This window comes from Cyprinodon tularosa, unplaced genomic scaffold, assembly GCF_016077235.1.
Source record: "Cyprinodon tularosa strain WSP-4 unplaced genomic scaffold, ASM1607723v1 ctg445, whole genome shotgun sequence".
Taxonomy (NCBI): Eukaryota; Metazoa; Chordata; class Actinopteri; order Cyprinodontiformes; family Cyprinodontidae; genus Cyprinodon; species Cyprinodon tularosa.
Genome location: NW_024039169.1, coordinates 450,343 through 465,065, shown reverse-complemented (window position 1 = coordinate 465,065; position 14,723 = coordinate 450,343). Strand labels below are relative to the sequence as shown.

The 14,723-nt window shown below is 39.3% G+C and overlaps 1 protein-coding gene across 1 annotated transcript in view; it reads left to right on the top strand.

Moving 5' to 3' along the window:
- The first annotated feature begins 3,131 nt into the window (after positions 1 to 3,131).
- Positions 3,132 to 14,723, top strand: part of LOC119793222 — a 30,968-nt gene continuing 19,376 nt past the window's right edge. The window contains exons 1-8 of the mRNA XM_038300285.1: positions 3,132 to 3,430; positions 3,766 to 3,838; positions 7,319 to 7,384; positions 7,451 to 7,492; positions 7,586 to 7,642; positions 7,733 to 7,807; positions 12,587 to 12,646; positions 12,719 to 12,778. Coding sequence (XP_038156213.1) covers positions 3,770 to 3,838; positions 7,319 to 7,384; positions 7,451 to 7,492; positions 7,586 to 7,642; positions 7,733 to 7,807; positions 12,587 to 12,646; positions 12,719 to 12,778 — 429 coding nt within the window. The 5' untranslated portion in view covers positions 3,132 to 3,430; positions 3,766 to 3,769. The remainder of the gene's footprint in view (positions 3,431 to 3,765; positions 3,839 to 7,318; positions 7,385 to 7,450; positions 7,493 to 7,585; positions 7,643 to 7,732; positions 7,808 to 12,586; positions 12,647 to 12,718; positions 12,779 to 14,723) is intronic.

Below are 14,723 nucleotides of genomic sequence, written 5' to 3'. Positions count from 1 at the left end.
GAATAGACTATCTTGGTAAATGATTAAATATGATTTTATTATTTATTAATATGGGAGTTATAAATTAGGGAAATGTATATTTGGCTGCCATTATTGAATAAAATATTATTGAAAGGAATTAAGCATGAAGTTGAGTCAGGGTTAAGGAAAGAATATACTGGTAAGATATTTAAATGTGAGATTAGGGTTTAAGTATTAAATCAGGGTAAGGTAAAAGGTCCATTGACCCAGATGTTAGGATTACGTAAGGGTAAGTGTCTGGGTTAGGCCACGTAAAATGAATGTAAGTCAATGAAATGTTCCCATTAGTCATGAATACAAACAAACCATAGACTGCTGGAGACCATGATCCTGAAGGATAAGTGGGAGAAGATGGATGGATTGATAATGGCAAGGTCGATCGAACTATAAAACATGAAAATATTGGAAGAAAAACTGTGAGTAGATTTAAAATAATGAATTCACCATTCAGCCAACTAAATATAACACAGAACCACAGAACACAAATATTTATATTTATAGAATCAGAATCAGAAATACTTTAATTTTATACAATATATACAAAAGTAGAGGGTCTCGCTCCATCCCGCTATCAGTTTGGGGGTCCTTGGCCTGGAAAACTTTTTAGGCCCCTGTCCTAAAGTCTTGCAGCTGAAGAAATACTGGTACAGAAGGAACTGGTTACCAAGATGCATAACACACCTCAGACTTTTATATTTAAATCGAAATATATCTAATGTTTAAAATAAAAATGTTCATGCATCCCTCTCTGCTCTGGGTAGTTGGGGTGATCAGAGGTGTAGCCAGAATTTTTTTTAAGGGTGGTCAGGCAATAACCAGTGTAAATGTGGCCGAAAGTTGATAGGTACCAGAACCTCAGGGTCAATCTACAACAGGAAAATTAACAGGTCAAACATCCATATTTTCTAAATAAAGAATAACTATACTTTTCTACAACTTTTGCTGACAAATAGAAACAAATATTTAAACATCTGTGCTTTTTTTATAAAATGTATAGTGGATACAATTCTTTGAGGTTTGAGTTTTGGGCCAACATCTTTTCCATTGTCATTTACCTACTTTTCTCAATAATCATTCTGCATAAAATTGATATTTACAAGTACTAATATATACATAAATTGATTATTTAATACATTTTCATCATAATAGCTATTTATAAATAATTTTATTGAAGACTCTTAGATGACTTTACCCCATATAACACAAAATCTAGTTCTGAAAAACGCATTAATTCTGTACTTATTATCTTTAATGTTAGTATATTGCTGTGCAGAATTAACCGCAGTGTACTCCCCTGGGTGCTCAAAGCTTGTTCCAACCAGCTGTGTGGAATATTTAGCCTAGTCTTCAGTCTGAGCATGCTCCTCCAGAGAGTCCCCGTGCTGTGGAAGACGTCCTACCTCGTTCCGGTGCCAAAGACGTCGCGCCCTAGCGACCCTCAGGACTACAGACCGGTAGCACTGACGTCTCATATCATGAAGACCTTTGAGAGGCTAGTCCTGGAGCAGCTAAGGCCCATGGCCAGGCCCTTCACTGATCCACTACAGTTCGCCTACCTGCCCCGCCTCTTCTAAACAGAGTCTACACTCACCTGGACAAGCCGGCGAGCACTGTGAGAATCATGTTCTTTGATTTCTCCAGTGCCTTCAACACCATCCGCCCGGCTCTACTAGATGAGAAGATGACTGCGATGCAGGTGGAGGCCCCCATCGTGTCCTGGATTGTTGATTACCTGACGGGCAGACCACAGTATGTACGCCTACTGAACTGTGTGTCTGACAGGGTGGTCAGCAACACTGGGGCGCCTCAGGGGACTGTCCTCTCCCCCTTCCTCTTCACCCTTTTCACCTCGGACTTCAGCTATTGCTCTGAGTCCTGCCACCTTCAGAAGTTTTCTGATGACTCGGCAATTGTTGGCTGCATTGAAAAGGGTGAGGAGAGTGAATACAGGACTGTGGTGGGGAACTTTGTCACTTGGAGTGAGCTGAACCACCTGCACCTCAACGTGACAAAGACTAAGGAGCTAAAAGTGGATCTGAGGAGGACAAAAACACCTGTGATCCCTGTTTCCATCCAGGGGGTTCCTGTTGACACTGTGGAGGAGTATAAGTAACTGGGAGTGTACTTTAACAATAAGTTGGACTGGACTAGTAACACCGAGGTGGTCTACAAAAAGGGCCAAAGCCGACTACTCTTCCTGAGGAGGCTGAGGTCCTTTAACATCTGTGGGACGATGCTGAGGATGTTTTATGAGTCTGTTGTTGCTAGCACGCTCTTCTTTGCTGTCACATACTGGGGCAGTGGGCTGAGGGTTGCTGAAAACAACAGACTGAACAAACTGATCAAGAGGGCCGGTGATGTTGTGGGGGAGCAGCTGGACACTCTGACCACCGTGGCAGAGAGGAGGATGCTGTCCAGGTTTCAGTCCATAATAGACAATGACTCACATCCTCTCTAAGACACACTGGTCCAGCAGATGAGCTCCTTCAGCAGAAGACTCCTCCTACCCAGATGCACCACAGAGCGCCACAGGAAATCATTCAACCCCCCCCCCCCCCCCCCCCCGTAATTGACATTTATGCACTATTTTTGCACGCCACCTATCACTTTACTTGGACTTTTCACTTTATTTGGATTTAGTTTTTACATATGCATAGATATACGTACAGATATATACAGAAGAGCTGTATGTGTATATATTTTATCTCTGTATATATTTTATCTCTTTATTCTTATTTTTATATTTTTATTATATTGTATAGTTGGATGTGTGTATATATCATGTAAAACTGTAACTGGAGCGTGTAACAAAAGTAATTTCCCTCTGGGATTATTAAAGTATTTCTGATTCTGATTTGTTGTCAACTAATTTTTAATATATAAAAGTTTCAATGTTTTAAATATTCCACTTTAGAGTAGTACTGCTGCCAGCATTTTTATTAGAAGGGGGAAAAAATGGTTGGGGTGGCCACAGGGGTGGCAAATGATTGGCTAAGGGTGCCATTACCACCCCTGGGCCCCCATCTGGCTCCGCCCCTGAGAGTGATGATAGAGCAGCTGATTTACCAAGTTGACTTGCAGGATAGGCCACGCCCCCTACAGGTGATCTGCTGCTACCTTGTCAAAGTCAGACTTCCCACAGCTGAGTGGAAGTGGTGAACCCAAACAGTAAAGCTTTTGTTCAGCTTTATTTTCCGAAACTGAACATTAGAGCCGCTCCGGTCGGTAATGTGACTCCTGTTTGAGTCCGCCTCTTTTTTTTCAGTTAAACCGGTTTATCCTCCTCACCTCTGGGAGGAAAAGGAAGTGAAGAACTGAGCTGAACAAGTTAAACCAACTCCTCTGGTGTTGTTTCGCTGTAATCCTGCTTTTATAGGCATTTGTTGTTTTGTCTGACTGCTCGGCTGAGGTAGGCTGTTTTCGCTTAGTTTGCTTTCTCTGTTGCCCCGCATTCCTCCGCATGTAACGCAATGTAAGATCACTGCAGAAAGCAGATTGGAGGAGAAGTTAGGAAATATCCTAAAAGCACATCTGCTCAGTTTAGATTTCCTCCTGTTAAAAGAGATTTATTTCTTTGTGTTATTATCAACAGAACGATAGATCTTACCTCCACCCCACACCACCAATCAGCCTCTGTGTTTAGATTGAAATGAAATATCCTATCGAAGATATCTTGGTGTGTCATGAAGTACTGATGTGTATATCTATTTGATGTGATGACCTCATTATTTATGGCTGTTTCAGCACCATGAACATGTTCAGAAGAGGTAAGGGGTCAGCCCAGAGCCCTGAAGTCCCACCCAGACCCACTGAAGAGGTGAGAATCCAGGACATTGAGGCCCAATCAGGCTTTACATTATGACCTCTGACCTTACACAACAGGTATAGGCAGCAAAGACCCTGATGGTGCGAAATCTAACCTCTAAAATATCATGAACCATTCTGGAATAATTCCAGGATGTTTTATCCTGCTGAGATGTCAACAGCCATTAAGGAAAATCTCCCCGTTGAATGGTTTTACACAAGGGTGTAACTTTGTGATGAATATTGGTGGGGGCGCTCTAACTTACTTACCGTACTTACTTACTACAGTTTGTATTTTCCAAAAATGAGCTCAAACATATATTTATTGAATGCTTTCCTATTGTTGAGAACACAAGAAAACCATAATATGCTGATATTTATATTTATAGATAGTTAGAGAGATGCCTTTTATTGCATTATATTAAATAACAAATAACAGCCGACTCCGATGCCAAAATCCCTAGAAGTACAATTCTAATTCCATCCATCCAGAAAAATATGAATATGCTGCATTTTAAATATAGCAGATTTTCTTTCTTGTAAACTTTGTGGTAAACCTAGAAGTATATTTTATTGCATGTTGCATAGCCCAGTAAATCTGTTCTACCTTTAAATCTGCAGCTCTCCCTAATTCTCTCTGTGCTCTGTTTAAAAAAGGTTTATGAACCTCTTTACTTATATAATGATGCTGGAAACAAAATTTGTAGATATGTAGAAGCTCTGCTGTCTGATTGTGCGTGTTAATTTTATCCTGTAACTGGGAGTCATGGTCCTCTGCGAAGCCAAGCTTTTTTTAACTACTAAAGAACAAACTATAGCTTCTCAAGTTTCTTACATTGTAATACTACACTGTATAAATGTGTAATTTGTTGCCGTTTTAGCTGAGAAAGCTCCGTATGATTTACGGTTAGGATTCTTCATGGGATATCTAATTTTTTTTAACCAAGCCGTCTCCTAAGTTTTAGTTAAACATACATCAAAGAAGCTGTCAGTTAATGCTGCTGTGTTTCTCTCCTCCAACCACGTAGCCACTCTGTACACAGTGAAATGTGACTGCAAATCCGATGCCTCAAAGCAACAGATCTGATGATGCTACACCGATAGGCGGGACATGGTAGCAGTGCGAGAGAGGAAAAAAACAGACTGAAAACGCTCTGAACACAGCTGCACCCATCCTTTTTCACCTTTGGCTAAAGGAAATGAGCGGAAATGGGGGGAAAAAAGCTGAAATTATTGGTGGGGACATGTCCACACCAGTCCTTCAGAAAGTTACGTCTGTGGTTGTACATGATCTACAGCAGAGGTTCACAAACTATTCAGCTTCTGACCTACAGAATGTCGACCGATGACCCAAACCATTGGTTTAGTGAACAAACATTTTATTGATATCAATTAATGATGGATGTCATAATATTAGTGTCAAACATAATAGCTGGTTTTGTCCATTTTCAGCGATGCTTCAGGTTCTTTTAGCACTTAAATATGCATGTTCTTTCTGTAGCGGATCTCAGGACCATGTGCTGGTTGATCCAGGACCCCAACTTTGGAAATGATTGAATGCTTTGGAAATGCAGGACAGCCTCCCGTGGCTCACCTCTGGTGCCATCCAGATGCTTGAAAACCAAAAACCCGATTCATCAAATCAGGCAGCGTCCTTCTGTTGCTCCATGCTGTATTTCTGGTGCCTACAGGCTCATTGTTGACATTTTAGCAGTTGGGTCATGAGTCAGCAGAGGTAGCATGACTGCTTTACAGCCCCATTCACAACAAAATGCCGTGTGCTATTTAGTTAGACTCCTTTTTATCAGAAATTGGGTTGACTTCTAAAACTGGAGCTAGAGTGGTTGGTCTGTTGCATCACAAAAACTCAGGCCATCTACCTCTGACCCGGATGCCTGATGGTGCACACTGCAGACTGAACCACACCTTGATGAGGCAAGTTTATTTAAATAGCACATTTCACTAGTGAGGAAAAAATCTACCTTCTATGGAGCAGAAAAATTAAAAGTACATTAGTGACATAAAGTTATTTATCCTATTTTAATCTCTAAAATGAAATAATATAAAAATATTGATTAAAAATATTGATTAATACATGTTAAATGTTAAAACCTTGCTAATATTAAGCTGTCAAAGGCCACTAAACAAAACAGTTTTATGAACAATTCGTAGCAACTAAGGATTTCTAAGGATTCTTCTGGGAGTTTTTTTTTTTTCCAGATTAATGAATTAAACTAAGAACTAAAAGCTGCTTCCTTATATTTTGTTCTGTGTAGATTTGAGCCAGAACATCTGAACAGTTTGGGCAAATCTGTAATGTCTTTGGGTGCTAAGGCATTCAGTGGTTATTAGACTGACTTAAGTATTTAGAAGCATCTTCTCTCAGAAAAAGGGAGCCAGAGATTAAAGGTCCTGCTAAGAAATTGGTTCTTTAATCCTGCAGATGTGCTTTAGATGATAAAGGGTTGACGTTGTTACTGAATTTGTGTTTTTGAATTTCCATCACGATCTAGGGGGAGCATGTAGATGTTGATTAAAAGGGGCCCTAAAATGGACCCTTGGGGAACGCCACAAGGGATTTTTGTAGTCTCTGAAATAAAGTTACTGATTGACACCAAAAGGCCCTGTCCTTCAATGAGGATTCAAACCGGTGCAGTGCTGTACCAGAAAGGCTGAACCAGTTGTATAGGTGCTATAATAAAAGGAAATGATCAACAGTGTCAAAGGAAAGCTCTTTTGTCTACACCTTGAAGCTTTCCCTCTCTTTCTTTCTCTTCGTTTTCCTGAAATGAGATCACTCAGGACAAACTCTTTGAGTAACACTTCATAACCTATATGTATTAACCATGAGACATGACAACAGATTTTTATAGAAATTGTAATCTTACTCAGATCAGAGAAGTTGCTTCGGGTTACAGAAGGCAGCTGCTAACCAACCGAGCTCACTTTTCGAGAAGTATCCCGGACAAACGGGTAAAGAAGCATTTTATACTTCAGTATGCCACAATATCACATCACTACATCAGACACGTTTGCAGATGAGTATACACCCATGACTCCAGGGTTATCAAAATATTACACTTTGTTCTTGGCTGAAGAATACCGCTCTCATTCCATTCCTGAATCTTTGCCACGTACAAAATGAACATTACAACTGTATATAGCCTAACTGAGGAACTGGCCTAATTAGATAAGCTACTGGGGAAACTTCAGTTCCGACATGCAACATGCAGGTAATATTGGGGTGTAAGAACACATCATCAATTATAATTATCCTAACAACCATGTGGAATGCAGCATTAAGGTCCATTAATCCCAGCACAGTGGTTCTCCAATGGTCTGCATTCATACAGATGTTGTTGAACACTTTGACAAGGTCTGGATAATGTTAAATTTTTTGTCTTTTCATTTTCACCTTAGCTGCCACTGGTCGTAATGTTATATCTATTTAGTTTGTATTTCTCATAAAAAAAGCCTTTTTATTTATTTCCAGGAGCTGGAAAATCCTATCAGATACAGCATAAAAACACCCGATCCAGAATCAAATGCGGCCTCAGAGGTAAGTGTTAAAAGATTATTATGAAACTGGGCAAGATGGTGACCTTGCATATGTCCTTTCTTCTAGGAAAACAGAGAAGACACAGATGATCTCTACCCAAAGACAAAGGTGAGCCTCCTCTAATCCATGGACCCATTATTGTTTGTTTAATGTTTGCTGTCGTTTATGGATGTTTTCTTGCGTTTCCTTCGGGAACGGCAGAGAACGGGAGTGATGGGGGTTGTGCAGAAGGTGAATCCTTTCAAATCCACCTCAAAGGTAGAACCACAAACTTTTCCTGAAGACATATGATATTGTGTGTCACCCATTGTCTTTCAGTTTTCAGCTTGTTTTTTTTCTGCTACTCAGACCTCCTCATCAGTGTCGAATATCAGCAAAACTCCTTCCTCTGAATCACTAGAACAGGCGACGGACTCCACTCAGGTGAGATCAGCTTTGTTTTCTCACTATGTTCTCCCTTAGGAGGGAAAGAAAATGGCTGCCCTAGAATCACAGGTGGGGAGTAACAAGATACATTTACCTAACTTTTAGAAAAAAAAAAAAGCTATAGTTTAGCTTGTACTTTTAGCTGTAGTGTTACTTTCTGTAATTTTCCACTTCAGTAACAATCTTGTGACAGTATCGCCACTCTATTAAGTTTGTAATTCCTCCACCCACCTGCAATAACTTGAGCTTTTTTATAGATCAGGTGAAAATATAGTAAACAGTAGATATTGATTCTAGAAATTATTTTTCCTTTCCTGACATACATACTGTTATGACTGGTTTTATAAGTTTATTTAAAAAAAAAAATTTGTAAATATATTTCTTCACCCTGAATTTATTTTGGATTCATGTTAATTTATACATAAATCTGTGTCTGATTAGATTATTTTAACATTAAGTTGGGTCTTACAAATAACAAATTAACAGGTACTTTTTTTTACTAATAAGTAATTTCTTAGATAACTGCTTTCTATTTTCTAATAAAAATAAGTAAAAGTAGAGATTTTGTCTCAAACTATAATCTTAGTCTATCTAGAGAAGTTGCTTAGAGTTACAGAAGGCAGCGCTTACAAACCAGGTTTACATCTCGTTAAAGAAGCATTTTATATAATTCCATTATGCCACTTCATCCCATTAGTACATCATACATCTTTGTAAACAGTGATGGGAGTAACAGCATTTAAAGTAACGGCTTTACTAATGCCGTTCCATTGTTTTAGTAACGAGTAATCTAACTAATTACTTTGACTGTAACTATAACGCAGTTACCATTGCAGACACCCCGTTACTGCACATTACTCAGGTCGCACGATGAACCTTTTTTCATGATAGGACTCGTGCGCGCCTTGTCATGAGAGAGGGGAGGATGAGATTGGCTGATGTATAGAGAGATTACGTCTGTCAGTTGGGTAGGTGGGTGTTTCTGCTGGTGGGTGTTAACGTACAGCACACACAGAAAGATGGAGAGTGAGGAGGACTCCAGCAGCAAAACAGTGTTTCCAGATGGAAATACTGATGTAACGTTGAGCTGCGTTTCCCCATCAGATGCGGTTTCCCCTGCATCTCCGCAAGGCGCAGGCGGCACGATTCACAGCGCAAGCGACAGGAAACGCGCATGCTCGCTAAAGGTGTGTAACAACCGCCCGGTGCTCGCGCCACAGCGAAGCTACGGAGAGCTTGAACGATTAAATGTTAGTCTATATGGAGAAAGGGAGAAATCTGGATGGATAGATGGACGGATAGCTGGATGGACAGATAGATAGATGGATGTTGCAGTATCTATAACAACCCAAACACACAGAATTTCAGATTTAGACATCCCCAGTTATTAATTTCATACACTCACCAGATCTGAACGCCCTGTTAAAAAACTTCACACCCATGAGTAGAAGTAATGCAGCCTGATACCATTCCCCCCATTTTAAGATGGGGGAACGCTATCTGATGGGGTTTATTGGCCCGTCAGATACCGTTCCCCCCTGATGTCATTTACGTTTAGTTGCAATAAACGCAAAACTCTCTGCAGGTTCTTGTCTTTGTCATAAACTCTATTCAGCTGGCTTTTGAAACACAAAGCGAGAAGGTGGGGGCGGATGGTGAGGGTTACCGGGGCGAGAAACGCAAAAATAACGCAATAGTTGCTTTTACTAGTAACTAGTTACTTTTATTGTGGAGTAACTCAGTTAGTAACTCAGTTACTTTTTGGGGAAGTAACTAGTAACTATAACTAATGACTTTTTCAAAGTAACGTACCCAACACTGTTTATAAATGAGAAGACATCCATGGCTCCAGCCTCATCAAAATATCACACTATGTTTTTTAGATCAAGGACACCGCTCTCATTCCATTACCAAATCGTTGCAACAAACATAATGAAGATGACCTTTTAGCCTGACAGAGGAACTGTCCTAATTAATTCAATTCAATTCAGTTTATTTATATAGCGCCAAATTCACAACACATGTCATCTCAAGGCACTTTACAGTTCAACCAGATCATACAGTCAAATTGATACAAAGTTTTCTATCTAAGGAAAACCAGTTGATTGCATTGACTCATTGACTCAAATACAATCCCCCACACTAAGCATGCTTGTAGCGACAGTGGAGAGGAAAAACTCCCTTTTAACAGGAAGAAACCTCCAGCAGAACCAGGCTCAGTGTGAGCGGCCATCTGCCGAGGCCGACTGGGGTTCAAGGAGACAGAAGCAGAGATACAAAAAGCAGCTGTAAAAGGCGGCCCCGTCCAGGAAACACACAGCCAGGCAGACGAGCTCCAAGGCAGCTCCCATGCCAGAGGACGAAGAGAGCACATCCACTCAGTCACGGTCAGAGAAACAGGACCACACTGGAAAACAGGCCGATCTCCAACATCTATTAACAAGGGTGTTGATAGAAGCAGCACAGCTGATGTTTTTTTCCAGGATGACGTCACAGCCAAACAGGAACAGACGAGGCAAAGCTACTCTGAGGAAAAGCAGAGAGAGCAGAAGGTTAGAGATTGAACTAACAGATTCTGCAGAATAGGAGAACAGAGAGAGAATGAAGCAGAATGATGAAATGGGGGTCCCTATGTCCTCCAAAAGTCTAAGCCTATAGCAGCATAACTATAGAGATAGCTCAGGATAACCTGAGCCACCCTAACTATAAGCTTTATCAAAAATGAAAGTTTTAAGCCTAGCCTTAAAAGTAGACAGGGTGTCTGCCTCACGGACTAAAACTGGTAGTTGGTTCCACAGGAGAGGAGCCTGATAACTAAAAGATCTGCCTCCCATTCTACTTTTAGAAATTCTAGGAACGATTAGTAAACCTGCAGATTGAGAGCGAAGTGCTCTGTTAGGAACATAAGGAACAATCAGATCTCTGATATAAGATGGAGCTTGGCCATTTAAGGCTTTATATGTGAGAAGGAGGATTTTAAATTCTATTCTTGATTTAACAGGAAGCCAATGAAGAGAAGCCAGGATAGGCGAGATATGATCTCTCTTTTTAATTTTCATTAGAACTCTGGCTGCAGCATTTTGGATCAGCTGAAGGCTTTTAACTACAGTTTGTGGACTTCCTGATAGTAAAGAATTACAATAGTCCAGCCTTGAAGTAACAAATGCATGGACTAGTTTCTCAGCATCACCCCTGGACAGGATATTTCTAATTTTTGCAATGTTCCTCAGATGAAAGAAGGAAATTCTAGAAACCTCTTTGATATGGGATTTAAATGACAGGTCCTGATCAAAAATAACACCAAGATTTTTTACTTTATTATCTGAAATCAGTTTAATCCCATCCAAATGAAGTGACTGGCTAATCAGTTTCTTTTTCAGAGACTCTGGTCCAAAGACTATAACTTCTGTTTTGTCTGCATTCAGAAGCAGAAAGTTAAGAGTCATCCAGGTTTTTATGTCTTCAAGACATGCCTGTAATCTATGTAATGGGTTAGCTTCATCCGGATTTATAGACAGATATAGCTGGGTATCATCAGCATAACAGTGGAAATTAATCCCATGCTGTCTAATAATTCTACCAATTGGGAGCATGTATAAAGTAAAGAGAATTGGTCCTAGCACTGATCCCTGTGGTACTCCACAGGTAACCTTTGAGCGTGTTGAAGATCTATCATTAACATGAACAAACTGAATTCGATCAGATAGATAAGATTTAAACCAGTCTAGTGCTGTTCCTTTAATTCCAACAAAATATTCAAGTCTTTCTAAAAGAATATTATGGTCAACTGTATCAAATGCAGCACTAAGATCCAACAGGACGAGCACAGATACAAGTCCATTATCTGAGGCCATGAGAATATCATTAGTGACTTTCACCAGAGCTGTTTCAGTGCTATGATGAGCTCTAAAGCCAGACTGAAACTCTTCAAAAAGTTCATTATGGTGGAAGTGATCGCAAACTTGTTTGGCAACTACTTTCTCAAGAATTTTGGATAAGAAAGGAAGATTGGATATAGGTCTATAATTGACCAAGTCATCTGGGTCAAGAGACGGTTTCTTAAGCAGAGGTTTAATTACAGCAACCTTAAAAGCTTTAGGTACATATCCCTGTAACAGAGATAGATTAATCACATCTAAAATGGAGGAGGAGATCAAAGGGAATACCTCCTTAAATAACCTGGTTGGAACTGGATCTAACATACAAGTTGAAGGCTTAGATGAAGACAATAATTTTGCTTATTCAGAGAGTTCAACTGGATCAAAGCAGTCTAAACCCGGTTCAGATTCCATGACTTAGATAAACTAATGAGATAACATTAGATCTGACATGCAACAGGCAGGTAGTATTAGGGTTTAACAGACTCACACATCATCTGAGGAGTAAAAAATGTTCTTAGCATTAAACTTGGTCATCAAGTCTCCATTTTTATTTCATGTGTTCCCATAATTCATGACTGTTACAAATGACTGTTAACCAATTTTATTTTTTGCAACAAGCTAATTGAAATCTAATAACACTAAAACCTTATCCTGACTAATGGTTTAGAAAGGCAAACTGTAATTCCATGTAAATACTGTAGGTTACCTCATCTGGTGGTGGTGTAGTTTGGTTTCAAGTTTAGTAATTAAATGGGAATATATTAGGCCTGTTACAAGTGTTTTATGTGAAAAAACCCCAAAATACATTGCAGATGAACCAAAAGGCACTTTCACTCCTTATGGAAACTTTTAAGTCAGTTCAGCTCAGTGAGAATAAACGTCACTTCTGTTTTAGAACCCTGGGAAACTGAAAGGTGTCATGCAGAAAGTGAACCCTTTCAAGTCTTCCTCCAAGGTAACGGCAGTCTTTTCCTGGCTGAGTGGTCTCACTGAGCTGGGTTTTTACTGACTTTCTTCTCTCACACAGGTGTCCAAAGCTCCGTCTTCAGACTCACTGGAACAAGAAAAGGATCTGGACTCATCTCAGGTAGGAAACAAAGCATCCCTAGAGAAGAGCAGTCTTTATTTCAGACTTTTGTTCCTTTTCCTTTACCCTATCTAGGATCACACTCATGTTAAATCATTCTTTGTTCTTTAACTGTGCTTTATTTCTTTCAAACAATAGTTTTGGCTTTTTTAAAGGAAGGAAAATTACTCTAACCATAACGGCAGTTTCCCTTAGGAGGAAGTGAGTAAAGCAGATCTTTGATCTGAAAGTGCCTTTCTAGTCACTCCGCCCACTAGGACTAACTAGAGATATTGGGAGATCAGGGGAAAATACAGTAAAAGTATAAATTGTTAAATTTCGTTTTCTGAATTTGTTTATTTTTATAGTACAAATTCAAAACATATCATCTCAAGGCACTTTACAGAGACATTTCAACCAGATCATACAGTTTGATTGCTTCGAAGTAGAAAACAGAATTGAATAATAGAGAAAGAATGAAGCAAAATGATGAAAAGGGGTCCCTATGTCCTCCAGCAGTCTAAGCCTATAGCAGCATAACCATAGAGAGTTCAGGATAACCTGAGCCACTCTAACTATAAGCTTTATTAAAAAGGAAAGTTTTAAGCCTAATTCTAAGTATGCAAGTTTAATTTCATACTTTATAAGGCCTTTCTCAAATTAACAATTTTTTTTAATCAACCATCATAAAAGTCCTGGAGGATGAAGTGAGTGTAAGTGTCAAAAGTAGAAAGTTCGACCTAAAGCAGAAGTTTACATACAAAACTCATTATTTTTTCTGTAACAAAGGAAGTAAAAAAAAAAAAAAAAAAAGAATTGCAATAAAAACATCTTGGTTACATATGTAGTAAGTTTGTGTCCATCCAAAAAATAACTGAGAACTTATAGATGTTTAGATAAAAAAAAAAAAGTCCAGGCAGACCCCTACTGAAATTTTTAGTTTATTGTAGAAATTTAAACATAAGGAATGATCAGATCGATAAAACAGGGGCTATGTGTCTGGGAAGGAGGAGTTTCAATTCTATTTAGGATTTAACAGGAAGCAATGAAGAGAAGCCATAGGAGAACTCGGGCTTTAGCGTTTTGGATCAGCTGAAGGCTTTTAAGCATTTTTTTTAGGACTTCCTGATTGTAAAGAAATACAGCATTCCAGCCTTGAACTAACAAATGCATAGGCCAGTTTCTCATCATCACCCATTGACAGAATATCTCTTTTTCTTTCAATATTCTTGAGCTGAAAGAAGGATATTCTAGAAATCTTTGATGTGGGATTTAAATGACAGGTCCTGATTTAAAAAAATAAACAGGAACAGTTCAGATAAAGCTACTTAGATGAGAAAAAGCAGAGAGAGCAGAATGTTAGAGGTTGAGCTAACAAATACTGCTGAATGGGAGAACAGAGAGAGAATGATGACAAGGGGTCCCTATGTCCTAGAGCAGTCTAAGCCTATAGCAACATAACTATAGAGGCGGCTCAGGATAACCTCAGCCACTGTAACTTTATCAAAAAGGAAAGTTTTAAGCGTTGCCTTAAAAGTAGACAGGGTGTCTGCCTTATGTTCTAAAACTGTGGTTGGTTCCAGAGGAGCAGAGCCTGATAACTAAAACATCTGCCTCCCATTCTACTTTTAGAAATTCTAGGAACCACTCGTAAACCTGCAGATATAAGACAGAGCTTGGCCATTTAATGCTTTATATGGGAGAAGGGTTTTTTTTTTTTATTTACTCCGGATTTAACTGGACTTAATATCATCTGTCTTTGATTTTTCATAAGAACTCTGGCTGCAGCATTTTCCATCAACTAAAGGCTTTTAACTACAGTTTGTGGACTTCCTGATAGTAAAGAATTACAATAGCCCAGCCTTGAAGTAACAAATGCATGGACTAGTTCCTCAGCATCACCCCTAGACAGGATATTTCTAAATTTTGCAATATTCTGAAGCGGTTTTCTCTGCATTTAGAAGCT